This window comes from Stigmatopora nigra, chromosome 5 (genome assembly GCF_051989575.1).
Source record: "Stigmatopora nigra isolate UIUO_SnigA chromosome 5, RoL_Snig_1.1, whole genome shotgun sequence".
NCBI classification, from domain to species: Eukaryota; Metazoa; Chordata; class Actinopteri; order Syngnathiformes; family Syngnathidae; genus Stigmatopora; species Stigmatopora nigra.
In genome coordinates this window covers 383,255-404,963 of record NC_135512.1, presented here as the reverse complement: position 1 = coordinate 404,963, position 21,709 = coordinate 383,255, and the positions used below count along the sequence as shown (strand labels likewise).

The following is a 21,709-nucleotide window of genomic DNA, read 5'->3' as shown; positions in this document are numbered from 1 at the left end:
ACTAAGTAACATGCATAGTAAAAGAAAAACGCTATTGTAAATTATTATATTTTTGTTTGTGGACTTGGTTGAACTGAGAGTTTGTCTGTGTGAGACAGTGCACACAATGTTCATTGTTGATAATGACTGGCCTGTGCTGTTAGTACTGTAGGAGTCAATTTATGTCATTACTATGCTGGTGTGTGACATTTACAATAAATCTGGCTGAGCAAAGGTATGAGTGTGATGTGGCTCTTTGCGGTAATACAGTAAAAAATGTGGCTCTTGGTCTCTGACTGGTTGGCCACCCCTGCAATAGAGTAAAAAAGATATTTTTTTTTTTTACAACGTGCCTGATTGTTTTGTTTTATTCTGCAAGAGAGCCCCCTTTTTTCTCTCTAGCAACAACTTTTCCTGTACTCTGTCTTTAAGACGCAACCAAAAAAACTTATTTTCAGTTTGTAAGGAAATAATGATCATATTTGTTACTTTTATACATTGTAAAATAATTATCCAGCTGTGTTTTCATTTCTTGTTACGCTACCGAGTTCCTTTGAGAATTCTGCTGCTTCAAAATGGCCGCCCTCATCCATCGCCGGTGCAGCCATCTTTTCTTATCTAGTTCTAATTACAAGTTGTATCTATGGGTGGAACCATTTTCAGTTTGGCAGCGGGAACGTAGCGTGATTCTTATTTAACAGGTGACTAATTTTTATTTTCCGGTTTACAGATATTAAACGTAACTCCGTTTATTCACATCGGTAATGTTTTGTTAAGTTCAATCTTCATGTCATGTGGTTAAAAAGCTACCTCTAAGCCTAACTAAATACTTGCGGTCCTTGGAACGTTCCAAATTTGTTTGGCGCGAGCTTTAACATTCTAACACTCAACACGCTACTTTTTCCTTTGCATAGTCGTTTGTCACGCATATTTGAGGACAAAACTCGAACGTTTTTCCTTAAAAAAAAAAAGTCAAGTTAAACGTCGTCTCTCGGAGCGAACGTCTCTTTCCGAGGTTGTCCAAACAGCGGCTGAGGATGCTAAGCGGCTAACGTCAAGCCCAAAAGCCAAGGCGACGAATCAACAGTGGACATGGTCAGTTAAAAAAACAAACAAAACAACGTTCCGTCATTGTTATTCATTTTCCTTCCAAAAGTCTTCCTATTTTGCTCCCCGAACCAGAGAAGAAGTTTGGCTCCGAGTCAAGTCGCCAAACGGAAACATGGGGAAGATGAAGAGAGGTCGTGCACGGCGGTAAATGCACTCGATTAGCCGAAACTTGAATCATTAGCATTTGTTGCCATGTTGTACAACGGCCCCGACAGCTTTTCCCGCATCGTTTCTTTTTTGAATTGACCTGCCACCAATTTTCATTCCCACCAAAGGTTCGCGTGGGGTGCCGAAGCCTATCCCAGCTGATTTGGCACACTAGGTGGGGGAACTGTACAGGGCACAAATAGACTAATGACCAATTAGCCTAGCATGCATGTTTTGGTGGACTACCCGGAGATACTCCACGCACACATTGAGGGCTGACCTGGGATCGAACCCACGAGCCCAGAACTGGGAGGCCAGTTTGGTCGCAGCCACAATTTAATTCAACTCTTCCTCCAAAACACATTTTTCCCTATTCTGAGGGAGACATTTCATTTGCAAAAGACATTTTCTTTGACATAACTGAATGGTTTTCCCATTTGCAGGTGCAAAAACGAAGCCGAGTAGAGCAAGGCATTTCCCCGTCTCCGTTGCGGAGGCCACTGAAGCAGCTCAACGTCCGCCCGGCCAACCCCGACGGCGACAGACACGTAAGAGTGGACGCTTGGAGGTCCGCCATCTTGGATTCTTAACGACAATGCCTTTTTTTAATACACCCTCCTCCCCCCTACAGGAGGAATTTATCCGTCAAATTCTATCCAAGCCGTTTAAGGTCCCCATTCCCAATTACACGGGTGAGTGTCTCCATAAAAAACGTCCTTGAAAATATCCAACAAAAAACAAATGTAAGCATAATGGACGACGAGTGCATTGACGTGAGCTTTCTTCCAGGCCCGCTGGGGATTCGAACGCTGGGCCTGAAGCGTGCCGGGGTCAGGAGGGCGCTCCACGACCCCCTGGCCGAGGACGCCTTGGTTCTGTTTGAGCCCGAGTCGCTGGGCGCCCACCAGCAGCTCAAAATAGACAAGTGAGAGTGCTGATATTTTTCTTTTGATATTCCGCTCCCGTTACGCCACCCGTGTCAAAGTGGCAGCCCCGAGAAAGTCAATCACGAGTGGCGACTTTGTGTTTTAGGATCAAATTCAAATGAGTATAGATGGATATTATATTTCCTGATTTTCCCCTTTTTTAATTAGTCATTGCACTTTTTTACTCTCCGTGTGTGTCGCAGGGACAAAATTCCCGTCCACGTGGTGGTGGACCCCGTCTTGTGCAAAGTACTCCGACCTCATCAGAGAGAGGTAACTGACGCCGCCGCTCTTTTGACCCCAAACGGTTGATATTTTCTGGCCTATTTGGAAGTTGTTCAAATCCCAGACGGGTGGGTGATGGGCTCTGTGTCAGGGCGTCAAGTTCCTGTGGGAATGCGTGACGGGACGTCGCCTGCCGGGCTCCTTTGGCTGCATCATGGCCGACGAGATGGGCCTGGGCAAGACGCTGCAGTGCATCGCCCTGACGTGGACGCTCCTGCGCCAGAGCGCCGACGCCAAGCCCGAGATCGACAAGGCCCTGGTGGTGGCGCCCTCTAGTCTGGTGCGCAACTGGTACGCCGAGGTATCCAAGTGGCTGGGGGGACGCGTGGCCCCCGTGGCCATCGACGGGGGCTCCAAGGAACACATTGACCGACAGCTGGGTACGTCCACCCACGCCACTTTTTTCCCCCCAATGTCAATCCCATTTGTCATTTTTCCAATTCCTTACCGCTCCGTCCTTGATTCTTGTTTTGGTCCCCCAGTGAATTTCATCTCCCAGCGAGGCCCCCGCGCCCCCACGCCCATCCTCATCATCTCCTACGAGACCTTCCGACTGCACGCCCAGGTTCTGCACAAAGGTCAAGTGGGACTCATCATCTGCGACGAGGTAGGCGGGCGGGCGGGCCGGTGGGTTCCAGGCCCGTTTGGTGGGCGGAGCCCGGCTCAACCCGCTCCCCCACTCGGCAGGGTCACCGGCTGAAGAACGCCGACAACCAGACGTACCAGGCGCTCAACGCCATGCGCGCCCAGAGGAGGGTGCTGATTTCGGGCACGCCCATCCAGAACGACCTGCTGGAGTACTTTAGCCTGGTGCACTTTGTCAATGCCGGCCTTTTGGGTGAGTGAGGGAGTGAGTGAGTGGGTGGCTTGTCCTCCCTCTGGAACTATTGTTCTCCTGGCAACAGCGCCCCCGTTCTCCGTGGTGGTCGGGGTGGTGTAATTACAGTTTTTATATATAGTTATCTGTTTAATGATCGACAGGCACGGCGCAGGAGTTCAAGAAGCGCTTTGAGCTGCCCATCCTGAAGGGCCGCGACGCCGACGCCAGCGACGGGGATCGACGGAAGGGAGAGGAAAAACTCCAGGAGCTCATCGGGATCGTCAACAGGTTTGGCCGCCCGCCCCTCCTTTTGCCCCAAGCCGGCTCGGACTCGACCCTAACCCCTGGCCTCCTCCCTCAGGTGTTTAATCAGGAGGACGTCCGACATCTTGTCCAAGTATCTGCCCGTCAAGATCGAGCAGGTGGTCTGTTGCAAGTGAGTGGACGGCAATTTGGGGCGGTGGAGAAAGGGGGGCCTTGACGCCGTCTTCCGATAGGCTGACGCCGCTGCAGGCGGAGCTCTACGAGCGCTTCCTGAAGCAGGCCAAGCCCGTGGAGGCGCTGCAGAGCGCCAAGGCGGCCGTCTCCTCCCTCTCGTCCATCACCTTGCTCAAGAAGCTCTGCAACCGTAAGTCGAAATGGGAGAGTTGTCGGGGTTTTGCTCTAGTCCGGGGCCGGGCAAACTTTTTGACTTGGGAAAACTTTGACTCTGGCGGCACCAGACCCCGCCCTGATCTACGACAAGTGCCTTCGAGGCGAGGAGGGCTTCCGGGGCGCCGTGGAACTTTTCCCGGCCGGCTACTCCACAAAAAGCCTGGAGCCTCAGCTTTCTGGTAAGGAGGCCACGGTGGACCGGGGGAGCGCCAAAAACCTCCACCGGCCCCACTAACCCCACTTTTCTCCCCCTAGGCAAAATGGCGGTGTTGGACCTGATCCTGGCCGTGACCCGTGCCCGTGGCGACAATGACAAGGTGGTGCTGGTGTCCAACTACACGCAAACGCTGGATCTCTTTGAGAAGCTGTGCCACGCCAGAAAGTACCCGTACGTACGATTGGACGGCAGCATGTCCATCAAGAAGAGGGCCAAGGTCGTCCAGCGCTTCAACAGTCCGGACGTAAGTGCAAAATACCACAGCCATTTTGATTCCCCCAAAAATCCCAAGGAGGTGTATTTCAATGACAAAGATGGCTATTTTGGCCACCCGACTGGAGCGAATGCTCAACTTTTGAAGTTGACGTCCACCGTGAACCTTTTTTGGCATTTGTTTCAGAGCCCCGACTTCATCTTCATGCTGAGCAGCAAGGCGGGCGGCTGCGGACTCAACCTGATCGGCGCCAACCGCCTGGTGATGTTCGACCCCGACTGGAACCCGGCCAACGACGAGCAGGCCATGGCGCGCGTCTGGCGAGACGGACAGAAGAAGACCTGCTACGTCTACCGGCTCTTGGCGGTCAGTCGGATGGGGAGGGGGCCTTGTACTTAGGACGAGAAAGCTGTCCATTTCTCAATGGATGAATTTTGGCAGCCTAGTTAGTGCCGCGCCATTGGACGAGGACTGGCGGCTAACACTCGTTAACTTGTCTCTCGGCAGACGGGCACCATCGAGGAGAAGATCCTTCAACGACAGGCGCACAAGAAGGCGCTGAGCAGTTGCGTGGTGGACGAAGAGCAGGACGTGGAGCGCCACTTTTCGCTGGGGGAACTGCGAGAACTCTTTGCGCTCAACCGGGACACGCCCAGCGACACCCACGACAAGTAAGTCCGGCCCACCCACCCACCCACCGACCCACCGACCCACCTTTGGCTCCAAAAATGTCCTTTTTTGGACGACAGATTCCGATGCCGACGCTGCGTCAACGGCATCCAGGCCCGGGCGCCGCCCCCCGGGGCCGACTGCACCGGCGACCTGTCCCAGTGGCACCACTCGTGGGACAAAAAGGGACTTGGGGACCAAGTGCTCAAGGCCTGCTGGGACGCCAGCGCCGCCGTCTCCTTCGTCTTCCATCAGCGCTCCCACCAGGACCCACCCTGACTCCCAAGTACGTCATTCTTTCCTATTCATTTGAAATGGGTGCTTAGCTCCTCCCAATTTGGATGACATTTAACTTTATCTTTCACTTTGACTCATCTGGTCATTCCCCATCTATCTTCAAGAAAATAAAATAAAACGTCACCAAAATCCCTTTCAAGTTATGACATCGTAAATTTTTCAGATTTAAAAAATAATAATAATCATTCACTCGTAGTCTTTTATTAAAGCAAAAGTTGTTGCTTAATACACGTTCAGTCCGAACAGGAAGTGACAGTGACACACCAACAACACATAACTCTTCTTCCTCCTCCTCCTCCTCCTCTTCTTCACCTTTTATCCCCCCCCACTCCCAAATGGTACATCCGCATGCTGATTGGCTACCGGCTTGGCCACACCCCTCGAGGCCTCGGTAAACTTCGATCAATGTGAGGAAATTTCCGTCTGGAAAAAGTTCGTTAGTCCGAAGTTATTAATGTTCACTTTCTCCTTTTTTAAACATTTTTTTTGTTCTCTGTGTTTTTTAAACGCACACTCACGCATTCGGCCCATCTGAAGGCATCAAATAAATAAATAAATAAGTTATCGCTTGATTAAAGAGAGATTTCAAAAGAAAATCTTCACTTTTTTTTCCTCCCGTACAAACAAAGCAGAAATTGAACGCGGTGTCGCCTTGAGATATGAGCTCGTTTTTCTAACAAAAAAGTTCTCAACTCGAAGGTCCCCACTAAATTGTGACCATTTTTCGGGTGTCATAGTTGCGGCCTGGGGGGGGCGCTATTTGGTACCCTTTTGATGACACTTAAAAATGTGGGCCCATGTTTATATTCAAAAATGTAATTTAGCGTTTTTGTTTAAATTGCAATAATTTTGAACAATATTATTATATCTATAAAAGTTGCTTATATATCATTAGATGAGTCAAATGCTGTGTACTTAAAGAATTAAATGGTAATAATTAGCACTTTTTTATTTTGGTGAAATAATTCAAATTGTTGCTGCTTTTTTGTTGTTGCTAATTCATCTCAATGAATCGCCTGAGATTAATCAAATTTTGTCTTTTAAAGAATTAAATGCCTGTAGTTAGTAGACTTATTCTAAATGTCATTTTATTGTTAACTAGTAGGCCGCTATTGACGGAAATTAACGTTCAATTCCAGGGCGTCAAACTACGTTTAAAATAAGTTTGTTCACTCGACCAAAAAATGACTTTTTCATTCAAAATAGGCTCAAATTGCACTTGGCGTCCACAGGCCGTCAGCGGGAGGCTCTCGGGTGGCCCCCGCGCCGCAAGTTTGAGCCCCGCCCCCCCTCAATCTTTTCTGGTAGCTCTTCCAAGGCCTTTAAGGTACTAAGTGTCATTTTAGGGCCGGGGTTTGAGAAGCGTGTGGGTGAGTGGAACGGAAAATCCAAAAGAAAAAAGACATTCACAAATCGGGAGGCTCCGCCTCTCCTCGCTCCAAAGGCCGTCCCCCTGTTTTTTCTTCTTCACAGCATTGTCCCTGTTTTTTTTTTTTTTTCTTCTTCTTCTTTTTGGGCTATAGGACGGCGTCCATGAAACTGGTGTCCAAGGCGTGGATGAGGAGGCGGATGAAGGACATCTCCTTGCGCGTGTTCTCAAAGATGACGCGCGGCTCATCCGAGCGGCAACGCAGGCAGTTGGGCGCCATCACCATGGCCAGGTTGCTCACGTCCATCTTGGTCACCTGCACGTTAGCCGGTTGCGCAAATACCTGGACGGGAAAAAAAAAAAAGTCCACATTTTCAGTAAGTGTGCTTTTTCACACTAAAATGGCGTCCGTGGCCATGTTTTCCACTTTATCTTGTCATATTTTTATTTTTGTATTTAATTTACATTGGCACTCAAGAAAAACTATGAAGTGTAAATACTCGTCATTATTTCATTATTTATCCCATGTTTATGTAGTTATCTATTTTGTTTTTGATGTGAGGGTCGACTTATTTTCATTTATTAAATTGTGCTGACTAAATAGAACGCATAGAATAACAATTAGTCTTTATTTATGCCACCTGACTCATCTTTTTTTTAACCAGAAGGGCTGGCAGCTAATATAAATGATGGCAAAAAAAAACATTAAAATAAGGTCCAATCTAACTATTTAGCACACCCTAGCTTCTTCACGCACCTGCAGGAATCGTATGAGGTAGCAGAGCACCAGTTTGTTGATGTGCGGCAGACCCAGCACCACTTGGACGGCGGCCTCGGCGTTGTCGTAGTTTTTCACGCACTCGTCGTAGAACTCGTGAGGGATCAGCGGCTCTTCCAGCTCGCGGTACCACAGCTTCAGCAGCGACGCTGGTGACGGGCGGACAAAGTGGGATGAGCCAAGGAAGGAAGGACGGGCGGATGGGTCGGCACGCTCACCCGGGATGTGCGGGTCTTCCAGCCCGGTAGGGATCTTCCACTGGTCCACCTGCAGCTTGAGCGCGTTGACCTCGTCAATGTCCCCCGGCACCCGGAAGATACCCTCCGTCTGGTCCCCGTTGAGGCCCAGGACCTCCTCGGAAAGGCGGGTCTGGACCCAGGGGAGCTGGTGGTCCGGGTAGCGTTCCCTCTGCAGGGCCATCACCTCCTCCAGGGAAGAGCCGAACATGGAGGGGCTGAAGATGGCGTTGCGGGCGTGCTGGATTTCCTCCAAGCACGGCTTTTGAAGACCCTGAGGACCGCGCGCGAGGCGGGTTAAAACCTCGCCAGCTCGAGCAAGGTGAAGCTTTTTTTTTTCTACCTTTTTGGCTCCCGTCAGTGCTGCCTTGGTGAGCTTCCTGTAGCAATGTTTAGCATACGTGCTAATAGCCACGCCTGTGAGCAATAACATACACAAGAAAATTGATTATTTAGCTCAAACAAGGTTTTGATTCATCCCTCTAAATTCATAAAAACCTCTTTCAAAATACATTTAATGGCATTATATGTACTTATCAAATATAAAAACTTATTTAAAAATGTTATTTGCATTTTATGAAACCTACAAATATGCCACGTCATCATGCCTCGCCCTGTATAATACTACAAGGGTGAACATAATTGGTATGCAAGTACGCGTGCGCAGCAGAAAGCACACGGGTGTAATGATTAGCAACAGACTGTTAGCATCCCGATTTGCTAGTTCGCCACCGAAGAAGAAACAGCTTACCGGCATGTTGCTAAAAAGCGACTATTCCCCCAAAATGTAGCTACAGGACGTGAAGCTAACGATAACCGCACTGAAATGTACAAAAGTTGTCGCTCACATGCCACCAAACAACTAAAACAGGTGCGTTTTATTCAGACTCAAATATTTCAACCACCATTTGATTTGAAAAACGAACGCGAATGTAGCGAAGCTATCGCTAATAAACATGCTAGCCGTTTAAGGGAGCGGGGATTGTTCCATTTCGAATTTGGAGGGGGGGGGGTGTTGGGGGGGAGAAAAGTGCGTGTGTTTTTGTTGACTTTTAAATCTCGAGGGGAACGTTCCATTTCGAATTTGGACAAGGGGGAGAAAAGTGCGTGTGTGTTTTTTGTTGTTGTTGTTTACCTTTAGTGTCGTTGAGAGGGTCCGTGTGTCTGGCAATGTATCCTTCCAAGTAGCTGTGGAAGCGCGGCGTGGGCGGGAAGAAGGCCAGGCAGACGGCCATGAGCTCCCAGCCTCGCTCCAGGCTGTCGTAGCGAAAGTTCTCCGTGGTCTGTCGGCACAGCTGGATGTAGAGCTCGTCGCGGAGGCCTTGGTTGCTCCAGCCGCGCACCACCACCTGTGTGTGTGCGCGCGGAAGGACAAACCAACAGCCAATTAGGTCGAAGCACATTGGTCTCATTTTGAATTTTCGAATTGAAGTGAATGCCTTTATGGTTATTAAAACGGCATTATAGCTTGGTCTGATACATGTCGATTTTCAGACATTTAAGGAAAAAAATCGAGTAAAATAAAAACGTTTAAAGGCTCTTTCGTTTCCGTTTGGCTACTTCTCCAAAAATTGCAACACCCTCGTGGGCCACCAGAGGACGCATGTGCATTAAAAAACACATTTTCAAAGACTTTTTTTCTTCTTAGATATTGGCACTCAACCGCCTACGTATTTATGCTTACGGACGGACAACATACTGCCAGAGCGTTCATTATCTACCATTAGAAAGTGACTTTAATTGGTTTGTTCCCTCTGTTTGCTTCCCTAATAAAGAGCATCACCTCCAGGGCCACGCAGAGGGGGTCGACTTTGGTGCGGCGGTCCCCCATGTAGGTCTGGATGAGTTTGAAGATGTCCACCGCCTCCTTCTTGACGCTGCGGTCCGACGTGACGATCATGGGCTTCTTGATGGGTTCGCTGCTCCACGCCAACATGTTGGCGATGGACACCTTCCTCCTGAAGAGACCCTACCAAAAGGCCAGGAACATTTCGTGGTATGTTACAAAAACGGTGAGCGCTTTACATCATCATCATCATCAGTAGGAAAACAATTAAGAAAGAAACACACTCGTCATATTCAACCTTTAAGAAGGCTCAAACGACAACAATTGGGATAGTGATAATATTGTTTTTAGCTCGGCAATTAGGAATGTGATGCTTCAATTTATATTCAACAACTGTCCGCTAAGCATAGCCTAAATGAGTGAGCCGTAAATAGCCCAAAAAAAAAAACAAGGAAGTGATGCGAGATGTGTAGGAAGTGACCCGACCGGGAATGACCCAAAATCATCTAACAGTGAATTCAAATGAAAGTGAATCAGATGTTGGCTAAAGTGGACTGGAAGTCACCCGGATGTGCCCCAGATCAACAGGAAGTGACCCGGGAATGCCTCAGATCAACAGGAAGTGACCCGACCCCGGGTCATGCCCCAGACGAAGCAAAAAAAGCCCGCCAAATCCCCCGACGCACCTGCGTGTGTTTGTTGAAGTGCTTTGATGCCCAGTTCTCGATGTCGGTCTCGGAGGACGGCTTCCTCAGGGTGAATTCTGGGAAAAGGCCGCAGCTGGCGCTGGGCATCATGTTCCTGGCGTTGCGGCTGGCCTCGAACTGGGCGCAGGCGCCCAAGTCCTCCGACTGACAGACGGGAAGTTCACAGTCATTTCAAAAAAGAGACGATACGGACGGACGGATGATGCGCTTTCCCTACCTGCGAAGGGTGGAGGTAATTCTCGGGCGAGGCCAGGCTGGTCTGCATGGAGAGGCTCTTCTCCAGCAGGGCCTGCGGGAAGCCCAGCCGCTCAAAAGTGCTCCTCTTCCATAGATGGCCGTCACTCTGAGCCAGGGCCTCGTCCTCGCTGAAGGCCCGGACCACGGGTCCCGGCAGCGGGGGCGGCACGGCGCCGTCGCTCTCGTATCCGTCTTTGGAGTCGTGGGCGCCGCCCTCCGGGCCGCCGCCCTCCACGGCGTCGCCGCCTTGGCCCGAGTCCCAGCTACTACGCTGCTTCATCACCCTCTGCGCCTCCCACGCCAGCCGGGCCTGCGCCAACATGGCCTCCGAGGCCGTGCCCCCGAATTGGCCCCGGGCCAGCTCCTGGGGCAGCGAGGGTTTGCGGCTCTTGCGTTTGCGGTTGCCCCCGGGCGAGGTGGACAGGGAGCGGCTCTGGACCGAAGACCAGGACACCGAGTCCTCGTAGAGGAGCCTCTGGCCGCCCTCGCCGCCGTAGTCCAGCAGCAGGCGGGGATCCCGGATCAGGGACTGGCTGTGTTGCAGGGTGTAGGAGCCCCCGTAGGAACCCCCGTGGGAGCCTCCCAGCGCGGGGCCCCCGCCCGCCGGCCCACCGGAGGCGGCGCCGTAGCGCAGCAGGCGCTCGGCCGTCTTGAAGCGGGGGCTGGACGACGAAGACTGCTCCACGTAGACCAGCTGCTTGACGTACTCCTTCCCCGCCGGACTGTACTCCAGACTCTGGGCCTTCTCCGGACATTTCTGCCGGGTCAGGACCAGCTGGCCGTAGGGGGACTGCTTGGGGGAGAGGTAGACGGGCGCCTGGGTCTTGCCCGCCGGCGGCGAACGCCCGCCGCCGCCGCCGCCGCCGTAGAGGGCCGACGGGTCCGCCGGCGGCGGCTCCTCGTAGATGGGCGGAGTCTGGCACTCGGAGGGCGGCTCCTCGTAGAGAGGCGGACCCTCGTAGCCGTAGCGCGGCGACGAGGCCTCCGAGTCGGCCGAGGGACGCCGTTGCTGCTGCTGTTGCTCGCCACGCTTGGGGAAAGGGGAGCGGCGACGGCGTTCCCGTGGCCCCTCCCCGGCCTCCGGCGCCGCCGGCTCGACCGGGGAGTAGCCGTTGCCCTGGCGGGACGGGTAGGCCGTCTCCCGCTCCGTCACCTTGATCAGCATGCGCTCCTTGGTGCCCGTGTTCCAGCGGAACGGGGAGGTCCTGGCGAGGAGAAAAGGCCGCGCTTTATTGGACGCCGTCATCGAGCCGGATCGATCCATCGGCCACATTTAAACGCGATCGATTAGCTTTGAGGGCGTGTCGTACCGGGCCACCAGAGAAGAGGACAGAAGGAGAAAAAAAAAAGAAGAGGAAAAGGAAAGGAAGATGGGCACTTGAATACCCGTGAGTAATCCATTGGCGTCCAAGGGAGCCCTTGGCACTTTTTGGGCCAGGCGCACAAAGAAGCGCCTCGGGCAGGCCGCCCGCCCGCCGGAAAGAAGACCCCCGCGTCAAATGGATTGGTCACTCGCTCGCCACTTTCCCAGCGAACGGTCGCCCGACGGTGCCGGCGTGAGAAAAAAGACCAAGAAAAGCACCCCCTCGCTCTAGAAATACCTCAAGTTGTAGGGCTGGTTTTTGCTACGAGCAATGCGGGCCGGGCCCAAGGCGCCATTTATGCAAGGGGCGCACCAGAAAGCCAATTTGTCTAGACGGGCGCACTCACCGCTCGCCTTGCTCCCTCCCGGCGGCGGCGGCCCGCTCACGGTCCAGCGAGGATGAGGCGCTACCCTCCCGGGCGTCGTCATCGGCGGGGACGGGCCCCCCTCCGGCGTGGGCGTCGGCGTGCTGCTTGAGCGTCTGAAGCTTGGCCAACGGGATGATGTCGCAGCCTTGGGGGCGGTGCCAGACGGTGCGCTGCGTGGAGGCGTTGTAGTAGTAGAAGCGCGAGGTGTTGGGGTCAAACAGCTCCCACCACTGGTTGTCGCCCGTGCGCTTGATGCGCACGCCCGCCGGCGGATCCCACACGCACTCGCCCGTCAGCAGGTTGGCGTACATGCGCTCCCGCGTGCGGGGCTCGATGATCTCCACCCACTCCAACCTGGAAAAAAAAAAATCAACATCAATTGACATGAAAGTACCGGTTGATTGTGACAGGAAGTGACCCAAAATAATCGGAAGCCACCCGGGCAGGATTCATAGGAAGTTCACGCGATCAACGGCAAGTGACCCAAAATTGTTGCAAGGTGAACAGGGAGTCGGGATGGTTGCAGTCGACAGGAAGTGACCCACAAATGTGGCACAGTAAACAGGAAGTGACCCACAAATGTCCCGCGGTCGGTCAACAGAAAGTTAACGGCACGAGGAAATGACCCAGAAACAGTTGTAAGCACCCCAATCAACCACAAGTGACCCGCAATTGTCCCAAAGTCAACAGGAAGTGATCTAATAGCAATGGGAAGTGACCAGCTTAACACAGGAAGTACCCTCAACCATAAGTGACCCCTAAAATGTTTGACAGTTGGTCCATGAATCGGAATGTAGTCTCGCAGAGGAGAGGGAAGGTTTGGACCGTTCTTCCGAGGAGAGCTCCGCCCCCTTTCCCCTCCCCTACTCCCCACTCCCCCCTCTGCCGCCATCTGCCGCGTTCCAATCATTCTGTCGCAGTCAGTCGTTCAAAGCCCAGCTCATTTGGGAACGTTTTTTCTTAGTGGCTCAACACAAAGAAAATACAATTGTTTATATATTTGATTGTTTTTGGACGGCGCAATGAAATATGTCTTTGAAATGAGAGCAGTAGAAATCCATCCCAAAAAAGTGATGGGAAAGCCTTCAATTGGATCTCAACTTGTCCTCCTTTCTCAGCTGCTTTAGCCCCGCCCATTATATGACGTCACACCCACGATGGTCCGCAGATATAGTGGCGGCCAGAATTCATTCATTCGTACTTTTGATTCATTTTTACAGTTTTAGATCAAAACAAATTGTGAAAAAAAATGTCATTTGTTTTTTTAGTCCAAATTCTGTTGAAAAAATGTTGGTTTTGATTTGTTTTTGGGACGACATTTCAAGTTGAGCGAAGATACAAAATACCATGACAATTCAACTCTAAAAGTACAAATGTCATAAAGGGAAATATTTAGGATTTTTTTCTCAAAGAAATAACTATGAAATGAATGTATTTTTGGTGCAAGGTCAAACGTGCCGCCGCCGCCGCCGTCAATTTTCTTTCCGTGTCAGCGAGCGGAACGGCGTCCAATCGCTCTGCGACCATTCAATCAATACCAATTAAGAGATCGGACAGGGCATTCCCACTGACCCCGCCTTCTTTTCCCCAAATGTACTATCAATCCACTCATTTCCTGTCCAACCTGGCGGGAAATCAATCAACAATTTCCTAAAAATAACAACTTGGTCTTAATGCCCCAAAAATCATACTTATATTTTTCAAATATTATGTCAAATTAACCGTGAAAAAAAACGTTCCTAATCGGCATTAAGCTACAAGGCTTTCCTCCCTCTTTGAGCTTTTCACAGTACAAAAGTGATTTTTTTGGGACATTGTGACTTTAATTATAGATTTATGATCCTAATTTGACAGTATGCCAAAAAATCAATTAATGAAACATGAGCTAAAGTCCCACCGCATATCATTAATTCTGTTATTGTTGTTTATCTCATTTTCTTTCCCACTTAGCATCAATAAAAAATGTCTTCCTTCAGGTCCTCAAGACTTTAGCAACCCCGAAAACCACTTTCAGGCAAATCTGGCAGAGGCCACGCCCCCCCAAATCACTTTCCACGTCACGTGGACACGCCCCTCCTGAACTATTGTGGGCTAGTCCTCGAGGTCAGCTGGGATAAGCTCCAGCACCCCCCTTGTGAGGATCAGTGATTGAATGAATGTCAATGCGTGAAGAGAAACACACACCCGCATAAATCCCAACACACACACATAGCTCGGGGGGGAGGAACAATGCAAGAAATAGAAGAAGAGCTAATCCTATTAGAGTGGGAAAGTGCGCACACACACACACACACACACACACACATAGGCAAACACATAGGCCCCTCCCCTTCCCATCCCATTTCCAGCCCCCTCTCACTCATCAAAGGACCCCTGGCGCTAGCTACTACTAGCAAAGATTAGCAGTTAGCGCGCCAACAAGTCAACGCCCAGCACAAACATTCATTGGGCTTTTAGTTTTCAGTTGGACGTGAAAAATGAAGATGCATCCGTGACTAATTGATGAGGATAATGCATTTCCTCATTTCCTGCTTCTCTGCCAATCACAAGCCACCATTTCCACTCAAGTAGTGTGTTCAATGACCTCTGGAATTTGGTGGGGGGGGGGGGGGGGGATAAAAGCCCCCGGATAGTAAAGGATGGCTCCGATTGGACAGGAAGTCTGGCAACATTTTACCACAATTTGATTAGGATGATTAATCATAACAATTACATCCACACATGGAAGACTATTCCACAAATGAGGAGGAGCGGGGCATTTGGTGGGCTCAAAGTCCAAAAGAAAGCCGCTTGAAAGCCAACGGGAAGGCAGCCATTTTGTGTCCACTCTCAACTTTGGATAGGATGGAGAAAAATGACCAGTCCAACAAACAACTCCGCCCTCCAAGACCGTTTCACTTGGCCTAGTCATCATATTTGGTGGCTACGTTGATAGCCACAAGAAAGTCCAAACAGAACAGAAAGTCGGCCATATTGGTGGGACGTCGGCATTCTCGGGAGAAAATGTTGACTTGCTAAAAAAAAATTATCCCTCAGAGCCCGTTCCAATTAGCATGATGATATTTGGTCACAAAAAGACGCACAAAAAAGTCTCTTACACCCATGCTTGAAAGTTAACAGTGAACAAAAGTTGGCCATTTTTATGTTGGAAGCTAGCGTTTGGAAAGAAATTCCATTTGATCTTCAACCTTTGCAAAATCTGCCCCAAATGATTGGATGGCGAGGTTTGTCACAAGACAAAATGCACCAAAAACGGTGTGAAACCAAACATTTTTGCTCTCATTGCAAATTCATATGTGATGTTTCCAGAGTTGACATTTTTTGACATTGACATTACACTGTAATTACTCAGATATGTAAATAGTATTCGCAGTGGTCGTTAACAAAATGTCATTTGACGTCAACTATATACACAGCCAATCCGTTTTGACTGGGAGGGGCTAAAGAGTTAACTCATTAGCTGCCATCCACTATGGAGTCTGACATGGACCAATCCTTTTTTTTCAGTACCAAGGACAGCAATACAAGTCCAATCCATTTGGACCGGAAGTGGCCTAGATTGGACATCTATCACCATCACTATTATTTCAGACAACTTGCCGACATATTTCCACCAAAGGCTGCTTTATGACATCGTACTTGAACTGACTTTTTTTTGAGCAGAATGCCGCCGCACCGACGATAGTAAACGCCTGCGTCCAATGGCGGGACGAGGGCGAGGCCACCAAAACTTGACACGTCCGTCCAAATGTTCTCAGTGGACCACTACACCGACAATTTATTGTTCCATTAAAAAAGGCAATGGCAGATGAGCAAATTGGGGAGCAAAATGCCGCAATACACCCTTCAAAATGATGATAAATGATGAAATATGGGATATTTCTCCATTGTAATGGAGGATTGGTTGAGAAAAAATCGCGATCCATCGCGGTGAGGATGAGGAGGAACCGTCAGCCTCTTTCCTCCTCATCCTCCACGGATGCTCCGTTAGCATCCTCCGTTAGCATTAGCCGCATCCCCACTGACTGACGCTATTCGCTCCGACAGGTGCACGCCGGCGAAAGCGCTGGGATCGGCCGGACGAGAGTGAAAGAGAGAGAGAGAGAGAGAGGAAGAGCGGACTACCGACGGGGGCTTACGGTGCCTCTCCCGGCCGCCGACAGTCGCCGGCTCCGAACCAGGCGTAACTGCCCCGGGGGTTCCGGAGACAACGTTGGCCCGAGTCGAGCCGAATGAACGAGAGACGAACACGGCGGCGGCGGTGGCGGCGGCGGAGGAGGTCCTCCCGAGGCGGCGGCAGCGGCGGCGTCCTTTACGCTAGCGGAGCGAAAAGGTACCGCTTCCATTTCATTCCATTCCATTAGCTTCGGGTTGTGTCGGGACTTACCTCTCGGCCATTTTCGCTGGTTAAAATGTGGTCGGAGAAAAGCCCACCGAGGTTCGCTCCATGTTGCCCCCCGAAAACGCAGTATATGTAGTAGTCGCCTCGCCGCAGTCCAACGAGAAGAAGCCCCCCCACTCGGCCAGACTCCAGTCAAGTGAGCGCTTTGGGGCTATTCGTACACTTCCTGTTTGGACTGTCAGAATAAAACGGAGAGGCGTTTTGCGAGGGAATTCATTTGGTTTCTTATAACGACGACGTGATAGGGACAATGAATGATCAAACTAGGAGTACGCGTCAGATTAAAGTTAATGTTACAGGATTAATACATAGCTGGACTTAATGAGTACCATCGTATATGAGTTTAAATTATATTATATTCGTTGTAGTAGACAGACACACAATGGTGAAATATAAACATGTCGTATAATATGTAGGGTACATTATATTCATTAGTTTTCTATATCGCTAATCCTCACAAGGCACCCGGGGGTGCTGGAGACTATCCAAAATAGTTGCCAGACAATAAAAGTCTATCATATTATCCATGTAATATAGTAATATACTACTACTACTACGAGGTTTTATGAGAAATAAATATTTTTTTATATTTAATGTGATATTTATTATTGTTTTTATGTAGGCGTTCCCCTAAAACGTGTTAAGGGAATGACGAATAATAGATTATTTGAAAAACTAGTAAAATGTCTTTTGATTTGTTGCAGACCGGTAGTACCCCCTTGTGGCGGTTAACGGTTATCATATTATAACAGTCCCTAACATTATGAACGCAGACAGTTAGAAGCTAGCTTGTTGAAGTACCGCGACTTTTGGGCGGCGATTTCGGGGTACAATTTTTTTTTTTCAAATGTGAAAATGGAGAGGTTGTCCAAAAATGCCGTGACCCGGATTCGAACCGGGGTTGCTGCGGCCACAACGCAGAGTACTAACCACTATACGATCACGGCGAGCTATCCAGGCGGACGTTCAAGGCCCTCGCCGCACTCTTTAAGTAAGATGCACCCTACTGTGGTATACATTTTGATAGTTCTATTATAAATGAAGTTGCCATTGGCGACGACGTAGGACACACGGGATTTCTATGAATGTTTTGATATGTTCAGTCTTTTAAGAGTTAACCTTATTGCGTGTCAATGTAATAATATCGCATTAAAATATTCAATTAGTATGTATCTTGCTGTAAATAGCGGCCAATCCTGAATCCAATTTGGTCGTTTAAATGTGGAAAAAAGGTACTTGATTGAATTTTTCCGAACAGAATTCACAGTAACATTTATCGTTTTGTGACTTCCCGAAAAAAAATAGCTTTCTTTACGCTTGGCCGAAACATTCCGAAGGATTCCGAAGAGCTCACTCGTGGTCTCCTGTGATTGGCCGAGCGCCCGTCCAATGAGCTGGGACCAGAGGCAACCGCTTGGCATTCTGTTGCCCGCCCGGCGGGCTTTCTCATTCGCTCCCACACCGGCTTCGGCTTCGTTTCGGCTCCTCTCCAAGCTGCTCTGCTCTCCGGTTCTCCTCCGGCTGGAGCGTGTTTTTCCCCTCTCCGAGGCCGACTCAAGCGATGCCTTTTCCGGCCACTGTCTTCGCTCTTCTCGCCGCTTTCGCCTGGAGCGTCGGCGCCACTGTTTACTTCAAGGAGCAGTTCCTCGATGGAGGTGACGTATGCAACATTTAGACATTGTTTTCACATTTTTGGAATCCAATAGTTGATTAATTTTGGGAGAAAAAAAAATAATATTACAGTAAACTTCGATAGGGCAGGTGTTTAGTATTTTGGGGGATTTAACTGCTAGTTTGCGATAGAAAACTGCATTTTATGTTGACTTCAGTTAGCCTTGTTACATTTTTTGGTCTCTTTTCATTTTGTTCTATCTGATTTTATTATTATTATTATTATTATTGTTTTAGTTTGGATGCCGTTGGATGCCATTGACAGCGACAGACGTCTAATCGGTGTGCTGGCAGAAAATATTTTATTGTGAAAACAAAAATGATCTGGCAAAAAAAAAACTGGGATTCTTGTATATTATAGTTTGAAATATTGAAAAAGTCAGCATTTAAGGACCTTTTTTATTGACATAAATGGTTTGACCATGATTATTTCATGGCTGCCAACCCCCCAGACAAAATAGATTGGACAAAATTATCAAATCATTTTTTATTATGACACTAATTCTTATTGTATTTAAAAAACAAACGATTTCAATTTCATACCTTTTTGGCTCCCGTTGACGTTGAGAGACGTCCAATTTATTTGCGAGTGGAAGGGTTGGCAGCCATGATTGGCCGTTGGTGGATTTTCTGCCACCACATTTCAAGCAGGTTAAGCAAGCTAGCTAATAGTTTTGATTTTTTTTTGTTTTCTTCTACTAGATGCTTGGAAAAACAGGTGGGTGGAGTCAGAGCACATGACGGATTACGGCCAATGGGAGCTCAGCGCCGGAAAGTTCTTCGGGGACGCACAACTTGATAAAGGTCGCTCACAAATCACTAAAATGATAAAAAATGCATTTTTGGGTTTCAAATATGTTCTATATTGCGGGGGGAGGGGGGGGCTTTAATACATTAATGCAGTTTTTCTTCGAAATTAAGATTAAAAAACACACATGAGACTAATAAAATAACCTGATTTTGTTTTTTGGTTGTTTTTCTTTTTTTTGTAGGCTTGCAGACCAGCCAGGATTTGCATTTGTACGCCGTGTCGGCACGATTCCCGCCGTTGGGCACGCGGGGCAAAGATCTGGTGCTCCAGTTCTCCGTCAGGCACCAGCAGGATCTGGACTGCGGGGGAGGCTACGTCAAGGTCTTCTCCGACAAGCTGGACCAAAAGACCATGAACAGAAAATCGCCATTTTACCTCATGTTCGGTCAGTCCAAAAAAAAGTATTCCATTTTTCATCCGGCTGCCTTAAATTATTATTATTTTTTTTTTGGAGGTCCCGACATTTGCGGCACCGGCAACAAGAAGGTTCACGTCATTCTCCGCTACAAAGAACGAGAACATCTCATCAAAAAACACATTCCCTGCAAGGTTAACAAAAAAGATATTATTTGGGGGGTGGGGCTAAAAAATGGAGGCAATTTTTGCCATTTTTGTGCAAAGAAATTGCTTGAAAATGACTTCTAAAATATTTTTTATTCTGTTTTTTTTTAAATGACTGAAATTCTGGAAATGAACTTTTTTATGAAAATTATTTTTGGAGAATATAATCATAATTTTAAATGCTTTTATTTTTATCCTCTGGGGAAAAACATTCTAAACAAAAAATGTTGTTGTTTTTTTGCTTCAAATGTTCATTTTTGTCGAATTCCAACCATAAATGTGTTTTAGAACTCCAAAATAAATCAACAAATCCGATTTCGGGGTATAATTCCTCAATTTTAGCTGAAATTTTACCCAAGTTTTTAAAATTAATTTTGTTTTTGCTCTGAAATATGTCTTTTTTTGTCTTCTGGGGGTAGGACGACGTCCTGAGCCACGTTTACACGCTGGTGCTACGCCCGGACCAAACGTACCAGGTCAAAGTGGACAACGTACTGGTGGCGGAGGGCCGGCTGGAGGACGACTGGGACTTCCTGCCCCCCAAGACCATCCCGGATCCACTGGCCAGTAAGCCGTCCGACTGGGACGACCGGTCCACCTTGGACGACCCCCACGACGCCAAGCCCCAGGTCAGTCCCTCCCTTGGCTTTTCAAAATAAAAGAGCTTCACATTTTCAGTCAAGTCAAAACGTCACGGCAAGAACAGGAAGAACCGGCAGCCCGGAAACCAGTCCGACCGCTTTTTGTAAAAAAAAAAAGAAAAAGTGGTTGTTTCCTGCTGGTTTGCGTGGGACGACGCCATTGGCTGGCGTCTCAACGTTCATTTTCTCCTATGAGATTCTTCCATTAACGCTAATGTTACGTACGTTACGTGAGAAAATATGGAAATCATCTCCAATCAAAATATTCATTTTCCGGATTGCCTAGCCTCACAAGGTTCGTGGGGGGTGCTGGAGCCAATCCCAGGTGACTGTGGCTTTCACCCTGAATGGGTGGTCAGCCAATGGCTAAGCACGAGGAGACAAACAACCAATTGCTCATAGCTAGGGACAAGTTAGCATAAAATTAGCCTAGCATGAATTTTTGGGGCAAAAGCCAAGTACCCGGAAAAAATCCACAACAGCCTGGGGAGGACACACAATGAGGACCAACCCGGGATCGAACCCAGGACCCCAGACCTGCGAGCCGATGCGCTAACTGACCACTCTTCCACCGTGCTGCATTTTTCCAACATGTTGTAAAAATGCAACCAATGTAAGGGATGAAAATATTTTTGGCAGGACTGGGACCAACCGGAAACCATCCCGGACCCCAACCACCGCAAGCCCCGCGAATGGGACGTGACTATCGACGGCGTGTGGTCGCCTCGCTCCGTCCTTAACCCGGATTACAAGGTGCGTCCCGTGGCCCCGATACCGGCCCTCCGTTCGCACCCCCGTCCGACCGTTGAGCCAAAAGCCGCCTTCCGTTTCCAGGGCGAGTGGACGCCCCGGCAAGTGGACAACCCCGACTACAAGGGACCTTGGCTCCACCCCCAGATCCCCAACCCGGAGTACCGTCACGACGGCGAATTGGGGCAATTCCACGACATCGGGGTGCTGGGATTGGAACTGTGGCAGGTGAGCGAGTCCCGAGGGCCACCGGGGCCTCCGAAGCACCCACGCTGAACGCCGCCACGCCCCCTGCAGGTCAAGTCCGGAAGCATTTTTGACAACTTCTTCATCGGCGACGACGCGGAGGAAGCCGAAGAGTTTGCCCGCCAAACTTGGGGACTCATGCAGGTAAAGGCGCCCCGGGTGTCATTCTAAAGGGAGTGACGGGGATATGCGTCCAATCGATTTGGACCGGGACGGACGGACGGACTGGTGGCTCATCCTTGGTCAATCCTGTTGAATTGGGCTTGGTTACTTCCTGTTGACTTTTGAGCATTTCTGGTTGAGCTTTGGCATTTCTGGGTCACCTCTTGTTGACTTTTGAGCATTTCTGGGTCACTTCTTGTTGACTTTTGAGCATTTCTGGGTCACTTCTTGTTGACTTTTGAGCATTTCTGGGTCACTTCCTTTGGAATGTGAGGCATATATCCGGGACAGTTGATGTGCTGG

At 49.3% G+C, this 21,709-nt stretch overlaps 4 protein-coding genes, 1 long non-coding RNA gene and 1 other non-coding gene across 7 annotated transcripts in view; 4 read left to right on the top strand and 2 right to left on the bottom strand.

Annotated features, from left to right (window-relative positions):
- The first annotated feature begins 537 nt into the window (after window positions 1-537).
- On the top strand, window positions 538-7,184 carry rad54l (RAD54 like). Of its 2 annotated transcripts, none has more exons than XM_077717024.1 (19): window positions 538-680; window positions 894-1,074; window positions 1,162-1,233; window positions 1,680-1,784; window positions 1,868-1,928; window positions 2,026-2,161; window positions 2,366-2,435; window positions 2,539-2,827; window positions 2,930-3,054; window positions 3,135-3,285; window positions 3,429-3,555; window positions 3,629-3,703; window positions 3,765-3,895; window positions 3,990-4,100; window positions 4,177-4,382; window positions 4,539-4,718; window positions 4,860-5,023; window positions 5,102-5,307; window positions 6,842-7,184. In XM_077717024.1, the coding sequence occupies exons 2-18, from the start codon at window positions 1,072-1,074 to the stop codon at window positions 5,298-5,300; spliced, it is 2,205 nt and encodes a 734-aa protein (XP_077573150.1). In that variant the 5' UTR covers window positions 538-680; window positions 894-1,071; the 3' UTR covers window positions 5,301-5,307; window positions 6,842-7,184. The 2 variants fall into 2 exon arrangements, with proteins under 2 accessions (XP_077573150.1, XP_077573151.1); XM_077717025.1 differs by having other exon boundaries at window positions 590-680; window positions 952-1,074.
- On the bottom strand, window positions 5,504-16,734 carry arhgap39 (Rho GTPase activating protein 39). Its single transcript, XM_077717017.1, has 10 exons — window positions 16,550-16,734; window positions 12,142-12,516; window positions 10,412-11,636; window positions 10,174-10,338; window positions 9,485-9,670; window positions 8,837-9,050; window positions 8,045-8,118; window positions 7,684-7,975; window positions 7,445-7,614; window positions 5,504-7,030 (listed from the first exon to the last, which is right to left on the bottom strand). Exons 1-10 carry the CDS (start codon window positions 16,558-16,560, stop codon window positions 6,836-6,838), a joined length of 2,907 nt encoding a protein of 968 aa, XP_077573143.1. The 5' UTR covers window positions 16,561-16,734; the 3' UTR covers window positions 5,504-6,835.
- On the top strand, window positions 8,419-14,326 carry LOC144196664 (uncharacterized). Its single transcript, XR_013326365.1, has 3 exons — window positions 8,419-8,572; window positions 9,477-9,713; window positions 14,139-14,326. It is a non-coding gene; the product is annotated as an uncharacterized LOC144196664 (long non-coding RNA).
- Window positions 16,256-21,709, top strand: part of LOC144196660 (calreticulin-like) — a 5,795-nt gene continuing 341 nt past the window's right edge. The window contains exons 1-9 of the mRNA XM_077717028.1: window positions 16,256-16,495; window positions 17,870-18,219; window positions 18,938-19,039; window positions 19,228-19,431; window positions 19,501-19,595; window positions 20,027-20,236; window positions 20,888-21,001; window positions 21,083-21,226; window positions 21,296-21,388. Of these exons, the coding sequence (XP_077573154.1) occupies window positions 18,126-18,219; window positions 18,938-19,039; window positions 19,228-19,431; window positions 19,501-19,595; window positions 20,027-20,236; window positions 20,888-21,001; window positions 21,083-21,226; window positions 21,296-21,388 (1,056 nt within the window). The 5' untranslated portion in view covers window positions 16,256-16,495; window positions 17,870-18,125. The remainder of the gene's footprint in view (window positions 16,496-17,869; window positions 18,220-18,937; window positions 19,040-19,227; window positions 19,432-19,500; window positions 19,596-20,026; window positions 20,237-20,887; window positions 21,002-21,082; window positions 21,227-21,295; window positions 21,389-21,709) is intronic.
- On the bottom strand, window positions 17,440-17,511 carry trnah-gug (transfer RNA histidin (anticodon GUG)). Its single transcript has one exon. It is a non-coding gene; the product is annotated as a tRNA-His (tRNA).
- Window positions 21,300-21,709, top strand: part of cherp (calcium homeostasis endoplasmic reticulum protein) — an 8,031-nt gene continuing 7,621 nt past the window's right edge. The window contains exon 1 of the mRNA XM_077717023.1: window positions 21,300-21,388. The gene's annotated coding sequence lies outside the window, so the exon portion shown is untranslated. The remainder of the gene's footprint in view (window positions 21,389-21,709) is intronic.